General features: G+C 36.4%; 1 protein-coding gene across 1 annotated transcript in view; it reads left to right on the plus strand.

Moving 5' to 3' along the window:
• Positions 1-20,632, plus strand: part of DTWD2 (DTW domain containing 2) — a 97,308-nt gene that overhangs the window by 29,062 nt on the left and 47,614 nt on the right. Inside the window, exons 3-4 of the mRNA XM_032627602.1 lie at positions 1,030-1,124; positions 4,090-4,282. Coding sequence (XP_032483493.1) covers positions 1,030-1,124; positions 4,090-4,282 — 288 coding nt within the window. The remainder of the gene's footprint in view (positions 1-1,029; positions 1,125-4,089; positions 4,283-20,632) is intronic.

Below are 20,632 nucleotides of genomic sequence, written 5' to 3' on the forward strand. Positions count from 1 at the left end.
GCTGTTTTCATTTTGCCATATACATAGTATGGGGCCTTTTCATTGTTGTATGGTTCCAGACATAAGATGGCTTTTAAAATATAGGTGTTTTCATAGATTTGTGGCAGTTTTAATGTTTTCATATCTCTTATTTGTTCCTAAGGATTAAGAATGGAATTCTTGTGGCAACCAGAAAGGTGGTTTTTAGTGTTGGAAGTTAGGACGTTGAAAAAAAACCCACTGATTTATGGTGAACATTATCTATGATGATAGTTAATGAAATTTACAGAAATGGTCACCAGCTTTTTTCACACTAAAGTTATAATTTTTTTCTCTTTCCATACTTTATTCCTTGGAAGGAAGACCATAAATCCAGCCCACACTCAAGTAGGAGGGAGAGATTAAACTCCACCTCCTGGAGAGGGGAGAGTTTATGTTTATTACTTGGAATTCTTCTATAAGGAAGATTTGTCGCTTCTCTCCCATTTATTTATTCAATCATTTATTTATATTAGTCTAGACTCTGTATTTATTTTATACTTTGGGTTATAATCCAAATACTGTTATTTTGTTGCTCAAGTTGTTCCATTGGGTGCTCTTTAAGATTGGCTTCTGTGTCCCTTTGATATGCCCTATTGTTTTGTTTTTTTTTGAGCACTTCCTTGCTTTTGGGGCATAAATATCTAGGCAGTTATCTTCAAGTTGACATACTACAAAATGTAATTACTAGTGAAATAAAAAGTTTGTCAGAATAAATGAATTCAATTTAGTTAAACACAAATTTACATTTTTCATAATGTTTATTATTTAGAATAATGTTATCCTTTTTGATCAGTAAACATGTAAATACACCCAAATAGAATAAAAATATACACTTATATTTAATACTGATAAGTCAGAGAAATTGTACCTCTTTTTATTAAACTGTGGCCTGTAGTAAAAGACTTGTGAAAATTATACATAATGCTGTGAATCAGATGTTCATCAAAAAGTTTTAAAAGCGTGTTTATCTAATTAGAATCTACATTTTAATTAATTTTTTAATTACAGGAAAACAAGGTGTTGCGGACAGTTCCTCTGCTAGTAGCATGTCTCCCCCAAGATAAGTGTAAAGTCAAGATTGGTCGTCGCTTCAGTGAGGAAAGGTAAATTAATTTTTAGGGCAATTTAAATGAATTCTTTTTTTTTTTGCGGTACGCGGGCCTCTCACTGTTGTGGCCTCTCCCGTTGCGGAGCACAGGCTCCGGACGCGCAGGCTCAGTGGCCATGGCTCACGGACCCAGCCGCTCCGCGGCATGTGGGATCTTCCTGAACCGGGGCACGAACCCGTGTCCCCTGCATCGGCAGGCGGACTCTCAACCACTGCGCCACCAGGGAAGCCCTGAATTCTTTTTTTACTTTAAAAATGGTTTCCTTCAAGTTACCTATTAGACCTAGAACATGGTACATTGGAAATGGTTAAAAAATTTAATTTCTGCCTTCTCTCTCAAAATAATACAAGATAAGCAAAACATAAAAACAGAACAAAATGGAATAAACAAATTATAGTATTATCTAAATTCCATGGTATATATGTTGAGCCTAAAAGGCATGTATATTTCCTGTTTATTTCATTTTGTTAAGATATTTTATTTCAGGATGTTAGTGTACTTGTATTAGATTTAGTTAATGTTTTTCTTTCTTTTTCTTTTACAATTATATATGATATACATTTATATAAACATATATTCATTTCTAGCCCATGAAGGCTTTCCTAAGGTACAGTGACTAGAACTATATTTAGTGTTCCAGTTATAGGCACATCCATATTTTAAAAAAAATGATAGAATGCTTTCTCTTGTTGTGTTTAAAATATTTTTTTTTGATGAGGCCCAGTATGTGCAGCAGTTTGTTAGTTGATATCTTCACAGACAGTTCTGTAATATTCTTGGATCTTATTTTACACTGTATTACAGAACCCATTATTATAAATATATATAATATACTGTATGTATATTGAAATTTTTCTACAAGTTGTTTCTTACCTTTGAAGCATATTTGTTGCTTTTCTACCTATTCAGAGCCTTCACAAATTACTTTGATCCTATCTACACAGTTAAATATATTTTTAGATTTCTTTTTCAGTTCACTTATGAAAATGCTAAGTAAGACTAGTGGCATCACCAAGCCCAAGGAATTGACCAAACTTTTTCCTTCCTTTATTATTTTAGCTTTATATTATGAAAACATCATGTTAGAACCTTATAAAATCATTTTTTTCCTTGCTCTGAAACTATTGGTTAGGCATTCTTTTCTCATATAGATTTTTCTTTTGCACAGTTTGCATTGCCTTGTCCTCCAGAGGTGAGCTTTGCTCTGGGCTTGGTGCTGCTGTTGCAGATTCTGCCGTTTTGTTGGGAGTGGAAGCACCATCCAGAGCCCTTCACATGGGGAGCAACCACATAATTTACACTGTGACACTTCTTTCACACAGAGGCTCTTTATAATGATAGTTTCTCTATAATTCTTGGATAGATGTGGGTATATAATCTGCCAGCTTGGATCTTGGTTATTTTATTGCAAAAATGGTGAGCATCTATGGTGGTAGAAGTGGCAGCTATCTGGGTCATCCCTGACATTTGGCTATCTAACCCTTCCACAGATGTGTGTGGGGATGAGAAACTTGATATTTTTCTAAATAGCCTATCCCATTTTGAGCCTATGATATTAAGCTCAGTATTATTTTTTTAAAAATTTTTATTTATTTATTTATTTTTTTGCGGTACTCGGGCCTCTCACTGCTGTGGCCTCTCCCGTTGTGGAGCACAGGCTCCGGACGTGCAGGCTCAGTGGCCATGGCTCACGGGCCTAGCTGCTCCACGGCATGTGGGATCTTCCCCGACTGGGGCACGAACCCGTGTCCCCTGCATCGGCAGGCGGACTCTCAACCACTGCGCCACCAGGGAAGCCCTAAGCTCAGTATTTTTGATGGTACCAAATATAGTGCTTACTCAGTAAATTATTATTCACGTATGGATTTTAAACTAAAGCTGATTAAGATTATTGATTTAATATTAATCTGGTAATTGATTGATTTATTTTTATAAATTTATTTTATTTATTTATTTATTTTTGGCTGCATTGGGTCTTTGTTGCTGCGTGCAGGCTTTCTCTAGTTGTGGCGAGTGGGGGCTACTCTTTGTTGAGGTGCGCAGGCTTCTCACTGCAGTGGCTTCTCTTGTTGTGGAGCATAGGCTCTAGGCGTGAGGGCTTCAGTAGTTGTGGCACATGGGCTCAGTAGTTGTGACTCGCGGGCTCTAGAGCGCAGGCTCAGTAGTTGTGGCACACGGGCTTAGTTCTCCACAGCATGTGGGATCTTCCCTGACCAGGGCTTGAACCCATGTCCCCTGCAGTGGCAGGTGGATTCTTAACCACTGCACCACCAGGGAAGTCCTGAATGATTGATTTAGTTTTTTGTTAGAGTATGTGATGTAACCATGGAGGAATGATTAAGAGACTTATTACTTTTAGTATCCTTTGTAAATGGAATTTAAAAATACTTACTTTCAGTTTTTTGCCGCTAGTATATAAGAAAACAGTTGGCCTTTGTATATTAACCCTGTATACTATGACTTTCTAAATTTATTTGTTAGTTGTAGAAATTGTTTTGTAGATTCCCTAGAACTTTCAATGTAAGTAGGATTATTTGCAGATAGGGTCATTTATATTTCTTCCTTTCTGATGTTTATGCCTTTTATTTCTTTTTCTTGCCTTATTGTAGTAACTGGGACCTTCAGTACAATGTGTATTATGAGTGGCAAAAGCCCCTATCTTTACCTTGATACCAATCTAAAAGGATGTTGTTAGAGCTGATATTGGCTGTATATTTTTGTAGATGCTACTTATTATTATAGTTTGAAGATTATACCATTTATTGTCTTTAATTGACTTTTAACTTGTCTCCTTCCCACTCAAGTTTGTTTTGTTGCTTGCAGACAGAGGCTGTGTCATTCTTTATTATATCTCTAGTGACAAAATGCTTTGACATGTATTTTTGAATGAAGTTCAATAAGAATAATAAAACTCCACCCCCCCACCAGGCTAATAAAGACTTTTATTTTAAACTTTTAGAGATCCTGAACTTTCAACTGTTTGTCGGAAGTCTGATACGTTAATATTATATCCAGGGGCTGAAGCTGCTAATTTGGAAGAATTTATATTAGATTCTCCTATTTATCCTTCCACAATCATCATCATCGATGGTACATGGAGCCAGGCTAAGGACATTTTCTACAAGAATTCCTTGTTCCGACTGCCTAAACAGGTAAACTAGTATTTTAACATAGAGTAAATACAAATGTATAGTTATACATGTATATGTTTTCTGTGAGAGGACACACATATGTGTTTATATATAAATTTGATGGTGTTTAGATATGCGAATGTATGTACAGAGGTATGTATATGCTTGTGTGTATGATTTATATGTAAGCAGAAAATTTCAAATTTGTCCTTCTTTGTCAGTTCCTACCATCAGATTTCACCATAGTTTAGGCATTTAGCTGTATTAAAAGTTTCTCAGACATTTAATCAGAGCAGTGTAAGGATTATTTATTTCTATGTGTATTAATGTTTTTGTTAAGAAGTGTTATGTTTAAATATTTTTGGAATACTAAATTACTTTGTTCTTATTAGGCATGACTTGAGTTTTTATGAAATATTTTTTTTTGTCATTCGCGATTATAATCATATGGTTTATCCTTCAATTTGTTGATGTAATTGATGATGATACATTTCCTAATGTGGGACTGTTCTTGTATTATTAGAATGAACTCTACTGGGTCATATTGTACTACCCTTTTGCTATATTACAGAAGCTTATATTTTATTTAATGGCTTTAAATTATAATTTATATATCTTATGTACTTTTATTATAATATTTGGGTACTAAGATAATGGTAACTTCACCAAATAAATAGGAGAGATTTTAATATTTTTCTGTGGCTTGGAATAGTTTAAATAATAGTTAACCTAACTTCATTTAGGTGAACTTGAGGTGCTGCCATTTTGTTGTATATGTACAGGATGGTGGGCTGGGAAGCCTTTGTCACGAACCTATAGTACCTATTTCAACTTCCCCCAAATGACTCCGTCCCTGAATTTGTTTTCCTTGGGGGAGGGGGGATGGATTGTACCATGAATAAGAAGTATTAATTTTTTTAAAGACAAATTGACTTTGAAGATATAAAAAGTTCACTGCAAGAAATAAAAATTGTGAATGAAGGAAAAAAAAAATAGTTTTGCTCCTTAAAAATTACATGGAGCTCTATGGTGAAGCCACCTGATACTGGTCTCTTTAAAATGGTAACTTTAAAACCCTTCTTTCAAACTCTTTCATGAAAATTATTCAAGCTTTCTACTTCTATTTGCTTCATTTTTTAATAGTTTATCTTTTCTAGGGAATTATTCCTTTCCCTTGGGTTAACAGGTTATTTGCCATATACCTATATATTCTTAAGTACTTATTTTAATTTCTTCTGGATGTTTCCCTTTTTTTTTTCTAATCATACACACAAACACACACACACACACACACACTTTTCTCCCCCATGAACAGACTCAAGAGGGATTTCCTTGTTTATTGAGCTTTTAGAAGTATTAGCCTTTAGATTGCTTTAATGGCTATTAAACTTTATTCTTACTTCATCAATTTGAACTTTTAGCTTGATCAATTTATTTTACCTTTTTCAGCTAAATTATTTTTTCTGATTGTAAGATTTGTGCTATAAGTACTATGTTTCTTTATTAAGATTAGTGAGTTTTTTCTTTAATAATAAAGGGAAAGAAGACTGTAATGTTTCTTCTTAGTATAATTGTCATTGTATCCTATAGTTTTGGATTGATGTGTTTTTGTATCTATACCATTGATATAATTTGTAATTTGTTTTGATTTCTTTCTACCCATGGATTATCAGAGTTCTTAATTCTCAAGTGTTATAATATTTTTGTAGCTATTTTTATTTTTATGTCTTATTTTGTTGGATCATGATAAAATAGCATTGCCAACAATATTGTGAATAATTTTATGATTTTTATCAGGGTAAGTACATGGCAAATTTTTGTGCATGTTCTATGAATATAAAAAATTTACCTTCTCTATTTAGCAATGAAAGTGTTTACATTTTTTTAGTTTGTTATTGTGGTTTTACTTTATGCTATTATTTTTGGCATGCCCAGGCTATTTTATATTGAAAAAGGTATATGGAAAGCTTCTATTTGTGTGTTTTTAATGAAGTTATTCCTACATTTTCTTCTTTTTAAATTTATTTTATTTATGTTTGGCTGTGTTGGGTCTTCGTTGCTGCACACGGGCTTTCTCTAATTGCGGTGAGCGGGGGGTACTCTTTGTTGCAGTGTGCAGGCTTCTCATTGCAGTGGCTTCTCTTGTTGCAGAGTGCGGACTCTAGGCATAGGGGCTTCAGTAGTTGTGGCACGCAGGCTCAGTAGTTGTGGCTCGTGGGCTGTAGAGCGCAGGCTCAGTAGTTGTGGTCCCCAGACTTAGTTGCTCCACGGCATGTGGGATCTTCCCGGACCAGGGCTCGAACCCATGTCCCCTGCATTGGCAAGCAGATTCTTAACTACTGCACCACCAGGGAAGCCCCTTTTTTTCCTACATTTTCAATAGTTTTTGTGTTATGTATTTTTTTTAACATTTTATTGGAGTATAATTGCTTTACAGTGCTGTGTTAGTTTCTGCTTTATAGCAAAGTGAACCAGCTATACATATACATATTTTCCCATATCTCCTACCTCTTGTGTCTCCCTCCCACCCTCCCTATCTCACCCGTCTAGGTGGTCACAAAGCACCGAGCTGATCTCCCTGTACTATGCGGTTGCTTCCTACTAGCTATTTTACATTTGGTAGTGTATATATGTCCATGCCACTCTCTCACTTTGTCCCAGCTTACCCTTCCCACTTGCCGTGTTCTCAAGTCCATTCGCTACATCTGCATCCTTATTCCTGTCCTGCCTCTAGGTTCTTCAGACCCTTTTTTTGTTTTTTTTAGATTCCATATATATGTGATAGCATATAGTATTTATTTTTCTCTTTCTGACTTACTTCACTCTGTATGACAGTCTCTAGGTCCATCCACCTCGCTACAAACAACTCAATTTCATTTATTTTCATGGTGGAGTAATATTCTATTGTATATATATGCCACATCTTCTTCTTTTTTTTTTTTTTTTTTGCGGTATGCGGGCCCTTCACTGTTGTGGCCTCTCCCGTTGTGGACCACAGGCTCCAGATGCGCAGGCTCAGCGGCCATGGCTCACGGGCCCAGCCGCTCCGCGGCATGTGGGATCTTCCCGGACCGGGGCACGAACCTGTGTCCCCTGCATCAGCAGGTGGACTCTCAACCACTGTGCCACCAGGGAAGCCCCGCCACATCTTCTTTATCGATTCATCTGTCGATGGACACTTAGGCTGATTCCATGTCCTGGCTATTGAAAATAGAGTTGCAGTGAACATTGTGATACATGACTCTTTTTGAATTATGGTCTTCTCAGGGTATATGCCCAGTAGTGGGATTGCTGGGTCATATGGTAGTTCTATTTTTAGTTTTTTAAGGAACCTCCATACTGTTCTCCATAGTGGCAGTATTGCTTTACATTCCCACCAACAGTGCAAGAGGGTTCACTTTACTCCACACCTTCTCCAGCATTTATTGTTTGTAGAATTTTTTTTTTTTTTTTTTTTTTTTTTTTTTTTTTTTTTTGTTTTGTTTTTGCGGTACGCGGGCCTCTCACTGTTGTGGCCTCTCCCGTCGCGGAGCACAGGCTCCGGACGCGCAGGCCCAGCGGCCATGGCTCACGGGCCCAGCCGCTCCGCGGCACGTGGGATCCTCCCGGACCGGGGCACGAACCCGCGTCCCCCGCATCGGCAGGCGGACTCCCAACCACTGCGCCACCAGGGAAGCCCTGTTTGTAGAATTTTTGATGATGGCCATTCTGACTGGTGTGAGGTGATACCTCATTGTAGTTTTGATTTGCATTTCTCTAATGATTAGTGATGTTGAGCATCCTTTCATGTGTTTGTTGGCAATCTGTATATCTTCTTTGGAGAAATGTCTGTTTAGGTCTTCGGCCCATGTTTGGATTGGGTTGTTTGTTTTTTTGCTGTTGAGCTGCATGAACTGCTTGTAAATTTTCGAGATTAATCCTTTGTCAGTTGCTTCATTTGCAAATATTTTCTCCCATTCTGAGGGTTGTCTTTTCATCTTATTTATGTTTTCCTTTGCTGTGCAAAAGCTTTTAAGGTTCATTAGGTCCCATTTGTTTGTTTTTGTTTTTATTTCCATTTTTCTGGGAAGTGTTTGAAAAAGGGTCTTGCTGTGATAATTGTCATAGAGTGTACTGCCTATGTTTTCCTCTAAGAGTTTTATAGTGTCTGGCCTTACATTTAGGTCTTTAATCCATTTGGAGTTGATTTTTGTGTATGGTGTTAGGGAGTGTTCTAATTTCATTCTTTTACATGTAGCTGGCCAGTTTTGCCAGCACCATTTATTGAAGAGGCTGTATATTCTCCGTTGTATATTCGTGTCTCCTTTATCAAAGATAAGGTGACCATTTGTATGTGGGTTTATCTCTGGGCTTTCTATCCTGTTCCACTGGTCTGTGTTTCTGTTTTTGTGCCAGTACCATACTGTCTTGATTACTGTAGCTTTGTAGTATAGTCTGAAGTCAGGGAGCCTGATTCCTCCAGCTCCTTTTTTCTTTCTCAAGATTGCTTTGGGTACTCAGGGTCTTTTGTGTTTCCACACAAATTGTGAAACTTTTTGTTCTAGTTCTGTAAAAATACCATTGGTAGTTTGATAGGCATTGCATTGAATCTGTAGATTGCTTTGGGTAGTAAAGTCATTTTCATAATGTTGGTTCTTCCAATCCAAAAGCATGGTATATCTCTCCATCTGTTTGTATCATCTTTAATTTCTTTCATCATTGTCTTATAGTTTTCTGCATACAGGTCTTTTGTCTCCTTAAGGTAGGTTTATTCCTAGGTATTTTATTCTTTTTGTTGCAGTGGTAAATGGGAGTGTTTCCTTAATTTTTTTTTTTCATATTTTTCATCATTCATGTATAGGAATGCAAGAGATTTCTGTGCATTAATTTTGTATCCTGCTACTTTACCAAATTCATTGATTAGCTGTAGTAGTTTTCTGGTAGAATCTTTAGGATTCTGTATGTATAGTATCATGTCATCTGCAAACAGTGACAGTTTTATTTCTTCTTTTCCAATTTGGATTCCTTTTATTTCTTTTTCTTCTCTGATTGCTGTGGCTAAAACTTCCAAAACTATGTTGAATGATAGTGGTGAGAGTGGACAGCCTTTCCTTGTTCCTGATCTTAGAGGAAATGGTTTCAGTTTTTTACCACTGAGAATGATGTTGGCTGTGGGTTTGTCATACGTGGCCTTTATTATGTTAAGGGAAGTTCCCTCTATCCCTATTTTGTGGAGGGTTTTTTCATAAATGGGTGTTGAATTTTGTCAAAAAGTTTTTCTGCATCTACTGAGACGATCATATGATTTTTCTCCTTCAATTTGTTAATATGGTTTATCACATTGATTCATTTGCATAAATTGAAGAATCCTTACATTCCTGGGATAAACCCCATTTGATCATAGTGTATGATCCTTTTACTGTGCTGTTGGATTCTGTTTGCTAGTATTTTGTTGAGGATTTTTGCATCTGTATTTATGAATGATATTGGTGTGTAATTTCCTTTTTTGGTGATATCTTTGTCTGATTTTGGTATCAGGGTGATGGTGACCTAATAGAATGAGTTTGGGAGTGTTCCTTCCTCTGCAATGTTTTGGAAGAGTTTGAGAAGGATGGGTGTTAGCTCTTCTTTAAATGTTTCATAGAATTCACCTGTGAAGCCATCTGGTCCTGGGCTTTTGTTTGTTGGAAGATTGTTAATCACAATTTCAATTTCATTTCTTGTGAATGGGCTGTTCATATTTTCTATTTCTTCCTGGTTCAGTCTTTGGGAGATTGTACCTTTCTAAGAATTTGTCCATTTCTTCAGGTTGTCCATTTTATTGGCATAGAGTTGCTTGTAGTAGTCTGTTATGATGCTTTGTATTTCTGTGGTGTCCATTGTAACTTCTCCATTTTCATTTCTGATTTTATTGATTTGAGTCATCTCCCTCTTTTTCTTGATGAGTCTGGCTAAAGGTTTATCAATTTTGTTTATCATCTGAAATAACCAGCTTTTAGTTTTACAGATCTTTGCTCTTGATTTCTTTGTTTCTATTTCATTTATTACTGCTCTGATCTTTATGATACTTTCTACTGATTTTGGGTTTTGTTTGTTCTTTTTCTCTAGTTCCTTTGGGTGTAAGGTTAGGTTGTTTATTTGAGATTTTTTTTTGTTTCTGGAGGTAGGATTGTATTACTATAAACTTCCCTCTTAGAACTGCTTTTGCTGCATCCCATAGGTTTTGGATCATTGTGTTTTCGTTGTCATTTGTCTCTAGTTATTTTTTGGTTTCATCTTTGATTTCTTCAGTGATCTCTTAGTTATTTAGTAATGTATTGTTTAGCCTCCACGTGTTTGTGTTTTTTACGTTTTTTTCCCTGTAATTGATTTCTAATCTTATAGCGCTGTGGTTGGAAAAGGTGCTTGTTATGATTTCAGTTTTCTTTAATTTACTGAGGCTTGATTTGTGACCCAAGATGTGATTTATCGTGGAGAATGTTCCCTGTGCACTTGAGAAGAAAGTGTAATCTGTTGTTTTTGGATGTAATGTCCTATAAATATCAAGTAAATCTATCTGGTCTATTGTGTCATTTTTTTTTTTTTTTTTTTTTAAATCTATTTTATTTATTTATTTATTTGACTGCGTTGGGTCTTCGTTTCTGTGCGAGGGCTTTCTCTAGTTGTGGCGAGCGGGGGCCACTCTTCATCGCGGTGTGTGGGCCTCTCACTGTCGCGGCCTCTCCTGTTGCGGAGCGCAGGCTCCAGATGCACAAGCTCAGTAGTTGTGGCTCACGGGCCCAGTTGCTCCACGGCATGTGGGATCTTCCCAGACCAGGGCTCGAACCCGTGTCCCCTGCATTGGCAGGCAGATTCTCAACCACTGCGCCACCAGGGAAGCCCTATTGTGTCATTTTTAAAACTTGTGTTTCCTTATTAATTTTCTGTCTGGATGATCTGTCCATTGCTGTAAGTGAGGTGTTAAAGTCCCCCACTTTTATTGTGTTACTGTTGATTTCCTCTTTTATAGCTGTTAGCTATTTGCCTTATGTATTGAGGTTCTCCTGTGTTGGGTGCATATATGTTTAGAATTGTTATATCTTCTTGGATTGATCCCTTGATCATTATGTAGTGTCCTTCCATGTCTCTTGTAACATTCTTTAAGGTCTTACTCCAGCTTTCTTTTGATTTCCATTTGCATGGAATATCTATTTCCATCCATTCATTTTCAGTCTGTATGTGTCCCTAGGTCTGAAGTGGGTCTCTTGTAGACAGCATATATACGGGTCTTGTTTTTGTATCCATTCAGCGAGCCTGTGTCTTTTGGTTTCAGCATTTAATCCATTCACATTTAAGGTAATTTTCAATATGTATGTTCCTATTACCATTTTCTTAATTGTTTTGTTTTTGTAGGTCTTTTTCTTCTCTTGTGTTTCCCACTTAGAGAAGTTCCTTTAGCATTTGTTGTAGTACTGGTTTGGTGGTGGTGAATTCTCTTAGCTTTTACTTGTCTGTGAAGCTTTTGATTTCTCTGTTGAATCTGAATGAGATCCTTGCTGGGTAGAGTAATCTTGGTTGCAGTTTCTTGCCTTTCATCACTTTAAACATATCATGACACTCCTTTTTGGCTTATAGAATTTCTGCTGAGAAATCGGCTGTTAACCTTATGTGAGTTCCCATGTATGTTATTTGTCATTTTTTCCTTGTTGCTTTTAATAATTTTTCTTTGTGTTTAATTGTTTTCAGTTTGATTACTATGTGTCTCGGCGTGTGTCTCCTTGGGTTTATCCTACCTGAGACTCTGCACTTCCTGGACTTGGGTGGCTATTTCCTTTCCATGTTAGTGAAATTTTCAGCTATTATCTCTTCAAATATTTTCTTGGGCCCTTTCTCTCTTCTCCTTCTGGGACCCCTATAATGTGAATGTTGGTGCGTTTAATGTTGTTCCAAAGGTCTCTTAGGCTGTCTTCATTTCTTTTCATTCTTTTTTCTTTATTCTGTTCTGCAGCAGTGAATTCCACTCTTCTGTCTTCCAGGACACTTACCTGTTTTTCTGCCACAGTTATTCTGCTATTGATTCCTTCTAGTGTATTTTTCATTTCGGTTATTGTATTGTTCATCTGTGTTTGTTTGTTCTTTACTTCTAGGTGTTTGTTAAACATTTCTTGCATCTTCTCCATCTTTGCCTCCATTCTTTTTCTGAGGTACTGGATCATCTTCACTATCATTATTCTGAATTCTTTTTCTGGAAAGTTTCCTATCTCCACTCTATTTAATTGTTTTTCTGGGGTTTTATCTCATTCCTTTGTCTGGTACATAGTCCTCTGCCTTTTCTTTTTGTCTATCTTTCTGTGAATGTGGTTTTTGTTCCACAGGCTGCAGGATTGTAGGTCTTCTTGCTTTTGCTTTGTGCCCTCTCTTTCAAGATTTAAAATGTACATACCTTTCAACCCCAAATTCACTTTTAGGAATCTAAAAATCTTTACAAGTTCAATATAGGAATGACATCCTAAATATTCAGTACAAGGAATGGTTAAATGGATTATCATACTTACGTACTGTACTGATATAGAAAAGCATCCACGATATTACGTCAAGTACAAAAAAAAGTAAGGTCCAGAATATAAGTGTGGCACCATTTTTTAGACACATTTGTGTAGGAATAAAATATTCTTGTTTATTTTTTAGTTGGCCTACATTAAGGTTTTTGTCTGTGTTTAGAAAAATTCCTTAGAGATAATGAGATATATAAAGAGGCAGTGAACCAAAGACATACCTAAATCACTTCTGAATTTGGAAGTCATGGCACGTGAGGGCCAAAAGAGAAGAAAACAGGGGAGAACAGAAGAAGTGGACTTGCAGCGAAAGTGAGAGAGAGAGAGAGGGAGGAAAGGAGGGAAGGGGTGGTTGGTGGGTGAGAGAGAGTGAGAGAGAGAGAGAGAGAGGGAGGGAGGGAGGGAGAAAGAGAGAGAGAATATGGCAAAAGAGAAGACCTGGGAGTGTGTGGAGAAAGAACAGTGTTTTCAAAATTCAATTTTAAATAGTTCACCTTGTTACAACCTTCCCCCTGCCCCACAACTTCATGTACCCAGACATTCTTTAGAGTTTCTTTTATACACAGAAGAATACTTTGTGTGAGTGAAGTGTGTATGTGAATGCTTTGTGTGTGTGAATGCTTTGTGTGAACTACCCCAGATAAATTTTAGGAGAGGGGCAACATTCCACGTCTGAATAGACAGGAAGCTGAGAAAAGAGAATGTCTATGGGAGATAAGTGTATAGCAGAATAGGGAGGTACAAACTTTCAGCTGTAGAATAAATGAGTCACAGGTATGAAATATATGGTGTGGGGAATACAGTTAATAACTGTGTAATATCTTTGCATGGTGACATATTGTAACTAGACTTATGGTGATCATTTTGAAATGTATAGAAAAATATCACTATGTTGTGAAACAAGAACTAACATAGTGTTGTAGGTCAATTATACTTCAAAACCAAACAGACATGCAAACTCAGAAAAAGAGATCAGACTGTGGTTACCAGAGGTGAAGGGGTGGGGGGAGGGGGAATTGGAGGAAGGTGGTCAAAAGGTACAAACTTTCAGTTATAAGATAAATAAGTACTAGGGAGATAATGTATAACATGATGAGTATAGCTAACACTGCTGTATGATATACAGGAAAGTTGTTAAGAGAGTAAGTCAGTCCTAAGAGTTCTCATCACAAGGGGAAAATTCTTTTACTTTTTTCTTTTCTCCTTTTCTTTTTATCGTATGTATAAAAGAAGATGGATGCTAGCTGAACCTATTGTGGTAATTGTTTCACAATATATGTAGATCAAATCATCATATTGTGCACGTTAAACTTATACAGTGATGTATGTCAATTATTTCTCAATAAAGCTGATAATTTACCTTCTGATTCTTTACTGATCAGGAATTCATTGTTTTTACCCAGTATCAACTGACCTTTACATTATTACTTTTCAAATGATGTAATGTGTATCCTTCAGAATAAATTTTTATCAAGGTCAACTTTTAGGAGACTTCAAATGTACCAGTATAAAAGACTAAGATTAAAAATCAGTTTTCAAATAGTAATTTTACTTTGAGTTTATTTGCCATGATGCATATTTTAAAAGAATATCATTTAGTGCATTTTGTTTTACACAGATTCCTTTTAACTACTTTTAATTTAGTGTTTTCACAGGAACAGAAGATATGCCATTTTAGGCCAGTCTGGTCAGTGGTTTGTACAGCCTAATACATTGTTTTTGATAGTAAAGTGTGGCTGTTGTTCCAGTTGTCTATTTTTACATGTGCAGAAAGCAATTAACAGCAGATTTGAGACTGCTATCCTTAGAAACATTCTTTTTTTTTTTTGGGGGTACATGGGCCTCTCACTGTTGTGGCCCTTCCCGCCGCGGATCACAGGCTCCGGACGTGCAGGCTTGGCGGTCATGGCTCACGGGCCCAGCTGCTCCGCGGCACGCGGGATCCTCCCGGACTGGGGCACAAACCCGCGTCCCCTGCGTCGGCAGGCGGACTCCCAACCGCTGCGCCACCAGGGAAGCCCCTTAGAAACATTCTTGCAAGAATGGCCTTTGGCATCTGATAATGTGAATGGTAAACAGTTTGCTGCACAGATATAAACTTTCCCTAAAGGATGAGTGGCTCACTGTTGTACAGACAATGTGGTGTATAATGAATACTTGCTTTTCTGTAGGAGTCTGAAATTTTGGTGCGTGCTAGGCAGAGGGTGTCTATGTAACTAATCTCCAGTGAAGACCTTGGGCCCTGTGTCTCTAATGAGCTTCTCTGGTAGGCAGCACTTAACACAGGTTGTCACAGTTTAATGCTGGAGGATTTAAGTGCATCCTCATCAACCTCACTGGGAGAGGACTCTTGGAAGCTTGAGCCTGATTTCATTTGGACATGTGTCTTTTCCCTTTGGTAATTTTGCTTTGTGTTCTTTTGCTGTAATAAGTCTTAGTCATACGTTGAACTAGATGCTGAGTTCTGTGAGTCCTAGTGAATCACTAGACCTGTGAGTAGTCTTGGGAACCCATGACAAACTGCATAACAAAATTCTGCAAAACGTAGTATCTTAAAACAGCCATATTATTGTATCTCACGATTTTGTTGGTCAAGAATTCAGTTTGACTTGTTGACAGAGGTCACTTGGTGATTTTCATCTAATAGTTGGTTTGGTCTGGTGGGTCCAAGAGCTTTCTCCATGAATCTGGCACTTTGGTAGCGATGGATGGAAGGCTGTGCTCAGCTGGGACTGTTGGCTGGACTGCCTACATATGGCCTCTCCTGTATTACAGCCCTAAAATGCCAATTAAGAATCAGACTATCCTGAATAGACCGATCATTTATTTATTTTATACTGCTGAAATAGCTTATATTATTATTTTTAGCTGGAATAATTGGAGTTCTGAATTCCCTGTATTACCACATATTTTGTAATGTGTGGTTATTAATTCCTTTTGTTTTCCCCAAACTACCTTCCCTTTGAGTGTTACGGGATATCTTTTTGTTCTGCTGAATAATTCTGTGTTCATGTTATCTGTACTCTTTGTGATTTTATTAACATGTAACATCTTCTTTTGGCTTTCATATTTCTAAGAAGAGAATGTTTTTATTATATCCTCTTTAGAGAGTGACTATTCTAGTTATTTTTATCTTAACCATTTCCAGGTTCATATTTTCATTTGAAAATGAAAAATCTGACCTATATGCAATATGATAGGCTGAGATGCACCATATATATATTTTTTTCCTCCAGAAGAACCATGGAGGCATGAATTCCCTTTGCAGAAAATATTATTACTTTTTATGGCTAGAAATTATTCTTACTTAAGTGGAAAATTTTCAAACCTGTGATTAGAAATATTTATTTTTTACTCACTGGTTTGTAGTTCCTTGAGAGCCCTTGGAGCCTTTTTTTAAATGAATAACATGAAAAATTCTTGAAATCTTTCAGCGGCTTTTACAAATTTTAGCTCATAGTTTGATAACTTCACATTTGAGTTCCTTCAGGACTCCTGAGTGAATGTTATTCAATCCTAATTTATTTGTATTCAACAATCATGTTTATTTTTTGGTATTAACAATAAATGACATCTCTGGATAATATTGCATGCTAGAAAATTTTAGCATGCATTATATAATTTCATTCTTTAAGCAAATTGTTAGATGGTTTGAATAAGTATTTTTTAAAAATTGAATCATAATGTTTTATAGTAGCAGTTAATTTGGCATTCTGTATATGCCATGGATTGTAATAGTTCATATTTGTGAATATTATGTGGATCTCATTTTAAGAAGTTGTCTCTTTTCATAGCTTACTCCAATTATTTACAATACTATTTTTTTCTGTTTTTGAGATTCAAATAAAAATAATCTCTAAATTAGAATGATAGACTTAGAAGGAAGCTCAAAACTCTGGGTACTAGGGACACAAGAGGTTTTGCATTATCCTCCTTGTACTTATTTTGAAATTTTTCTACATTGAGCAGGAAATTTCAAAGAGGAAAATAAAAATTGCTTGAAATCCTACTATCCATAAATAATCATAGTTAGCATTTTGGTCATTTCCTTTCTTCTCCATCTTCCTGTGGATTTGAATAGTATTGTTAATTATCCCACTTCATAGATGAGAAACCTGAGGCTTAGAGTGATTTTTTAAGTTTGAAAATAGAAGAACTAGAGTGAGAATGGAGATCTTATGACTCCAAATCCCACTGCTCATGGGCATCTGTTCAGTTTTAGGGGCACCACACTACCGTCCTGAGTCCTGGTGTTTAGATGATTGTTGTTGTTGTTAATGTTGATCAAGGCAGGCAGGATATTATGCAGTCCACTTGCATCACGGATGTTCTGAGATTGATATTTGAATACCTGAGGTGAACCCGGGACACTCATGATCACAGTGAGTCTCCCCTCTGCTTTAGTGCACTTAGAGTGCTCAGTTAGGTGATTGAATTTCAGCCTTGGTTTCTGACTTATCCTTCCATTTCCCCCAGTGGGACTGAACTCTGCCTTAAATCCCCACCTCCCTAGTTCTTGCTCCTAGAAACTGGACCACAGAAGCTCCACCCACTGACTGGAATGTTGTTCCAAAGATAGGATCATGGTGGTACCATCCACCTGACTCTTCTGACCTTGTCTCACTCACAAGTTAGAGTGCTTTTGGCTATTTGACCACCATTTCAGTGTCACTAAAGATATGGATGTTTGCACTGTTGGTCACTCTATTTGGGGGGGCAGCCCTACAGTGTGGACTCACTCATATCTACTTTCTTACTTTTTCTCACCAGCATATATATATTGAAGTTGAAATAGTAGAGACTTCCAGGTTTTTTCCATCAGGGTACACTACTTCCTTAGGATAATCCTAAACTATTAATTAGATATTGAATCTCTGCACTTACCATGTTTTCGTATATATATCTATCTTCTGAACTATTCCCAGTAAAATGAACTTGAGAATTTAGAATCCCTTTAAAGTAATAATTTTCAATCTAAAGTTTACAGGAGTGGTTAAAGACTGAGGTATATACATTTGTGAGTCATTTCCACTTAGGTGGCAAGTGAAACCAGGTTATGGATATTATCTAGAATGAGAATATGGAGTTAAAAACAAGTATTTAAGATTGGACCTTGAGGAACTTGAGTATTTAATAACCAGGAGAGAAGGTTGAAACCACAAAGGAGACAAGGAATGTGTAGCCAGATGGGTAGAAAGAAAACTAAAGGAATGTGGTGTCTTGAGAACAAAGGAAGAAGAGTGTTAGCAAAGTTGAATGCTCCTGAGAGATCAGTTAAGATGAGTACTGAGAAGTATCCATTAGTTTTAGTGACATGACGGTTATTGTTTATTTTAGTCAGAGTGTTACAGTGGAGTGATAGGATGGAAACCAGGCAGTCAGGCTTAAGTGGCAGGTAGAGGTGAAGAAATGGATCCAGTTGGTATAGAAAACTATCTTAAGTAGTTTGGTAAGAAAAGAAGTGAGGTAGAAACAAGGGAATTGTGAAGTTGGTGGAAGATGTTTTCATTTATTATATGTTTCAAGTAGGGGAGACTTAAGTATAATTAAAAAACAGTGGGAAGGATTTAGTTGAGAGGGAGAGGTCAAGTGTATCACAGAAAGAAAGGATGTTTGATAGTATATTATGTTTCTGAGGAAGCAAAAAGGCTGCATAAAGCTGCTTTGAATGATCTTTTACAAGTCTTTTTGTGTTGCATGCTTTTATTTCTCTTCAGAAAATACCTAGGAGTGGAATTCCTGTGTCTTTTGTTTAACTTTATAGGGAATGACCAGTTATCCAAAGTGGTTATACCATTTTACTTCCTCATCAGCATTGTACGAGAGTTTCAGTTCCACATTCTTGCCAACACTTGTTAGTGTTTTCAATTTTAGCTAATCTAAGGGCAGAGTAGTGGTATCTCATTGTGGTTTTGATTTGCATTTTCCTGGTGATTAATGATGTTGAGCATCTTTGCATGTTTTTAGTTGATCATCATATTTTTTATTTAGTGAAGTGTCCTTTCCTATTTTGGGGGGATTGATTGCTTTATTATTGAATTACAGGAGTTTTAAATATATTCTGCAGAATAGTTCTTTCTCAGACATATGTGAAGCAGATATTTTGTTCTGATCTATGTTTTGCCTTTGCATTTCTTAATGTTGATTTTGAAGAGCAGAAGCTTTTAATTTCAATCAAGTCCAGTTTATCAGTTTTTTTTTAAAATGGTTTGTATATTTTATATCCTAAGAAATATTTGTCTACCCACAGGTTACAAAGATTTTCTCCTACTTTTTCTTTTAGAAGTCATATATTTTTATTTGAGTGATACATTTTTAGCTGATATTTTTGATTTAAGTAATTTTTTTGTGTGTGGTGTGAAGAAAGTAAAATTTCATTAAAAAGATATGGCTATGTAGTTGTTCCAGTACCTTTTGTGGGTAAGATTTGTCATTCCTCTAATGAATTACTGTGATTCATTTGTTGAAAATACCTTGACCATCTATGGTTCTGTTTCTGTTCCACTTATGTATGTGTTTATCTTTAATGTCAATACCATTCTGCCTTGATTATTGTAGCTTTGTGGTAAGTCTTAAAATCACATAATGTAAGCCAACCAACTCTATTCTTTTCCTTTTTTAAATTTTTTTTTGTGAAAATTGTTTCAGATTTCCTTTGCATTTCTGTATACCTTTTAGCATCTGTTTTTTATTTTCCAATATAAAATAAGTGGGAGTGGGATTGTATTGAATCCCAAGTGAGGATGGGTAGAAAAAGTGAAATGACCTTTTCCAATCAGATTTACATTTTAGAAAGGTCACTCTTCTGACAGAGTGCAGGAGTGCATTAAAAGAGAGTAGGATTGGCGACAGAACAACTTATAGTCCAGGTGCTAGATGGTGAAGACTAGAAGAAAGACATTAGTGCAAGTACATACTTTTGAAACCTCTGTCAGTTTTCTATTGCTGCCCTAACAAATTACCATGAATTTAGTGGCTTACAACAACACAAATTTATTATTTTATAGTTCTGAAGATCAGAAGTCTGGTACAGTTCCTGGACTAAAATCAAGGTGTTGATCTACTATGTTTTTTTCTCCTGTGTTGCTTTCTGGAGGACCTTGGGGAAAATCTGTTTCCTGCTCCTTTGGGTTGTTGGAAGGATTCCATTCCTGTGCTTGTATGTCTGAGATCCCTGATTTTTTGATGGCTGTTGGCCAAACGCTGTTCCTAGCTTCTGGAGGCTGTCCACCTTCCTTGGTTAGTGGTACTCATCATCCATGTTCAAATCCAGCAATAGCAGGTTGAGATCCTCTCATGCATCCTTTTTTTCTTCTTCTTCTTCTTCTTTTTTTCCCTTCAGTCCTATCTCTCTGACCAGCTGGGAAAGGTTCTCTGATTTTAGAGGCTCATGTGATTAGATTGGACCCACCCATATAATTCAAGAGAGTCTTCCTATATCAAGATCTGTAATTTAGTTACATCTACAAAAATGAAAACTGTATAAAAACTATACTCAGAAGTCTCACTCTTTTTCATATCCCTTCTTCCTCGTTTCCACATATTCTCCATGGGTAATAACTTTTACTAACTTGTTTATTCTTATAGCATTTTTCAAGAAGCAAGCAGATACATACATATATTCATAGTCTCATTTCTATGTTTTTTACACAAAACTCTCTTACTATACATATTCTTTTGCATGTTTTTTAACTTAACACCATTATCGTTGAAATCACTCCATATCAGTTTATAGAGATCTTCCTTATTCTTTTGTTTATAGTACCTGTACTCCTTATATCCTTTAAATAGATGAACTATACTTTATTCAACCAGTTTCCATAGAAAGGCATTTAGATTATTTCCAGTGTTTACTCTG

This window comes from Phocoena sinus, chromosome 3, assembly GCF_008692025.1.
Source record: "Phocoena sinus isolate mPhoSin1 chromosome 3, mPhoSin1.pri, whole genome shotgun sequence".
Taxonomy (NCBI): Eukaryota; Metazoa; Chordata; class Mammalia; order Artiodactyla; family Phocoenidae; genus Phocoena; species Phocoena sinus.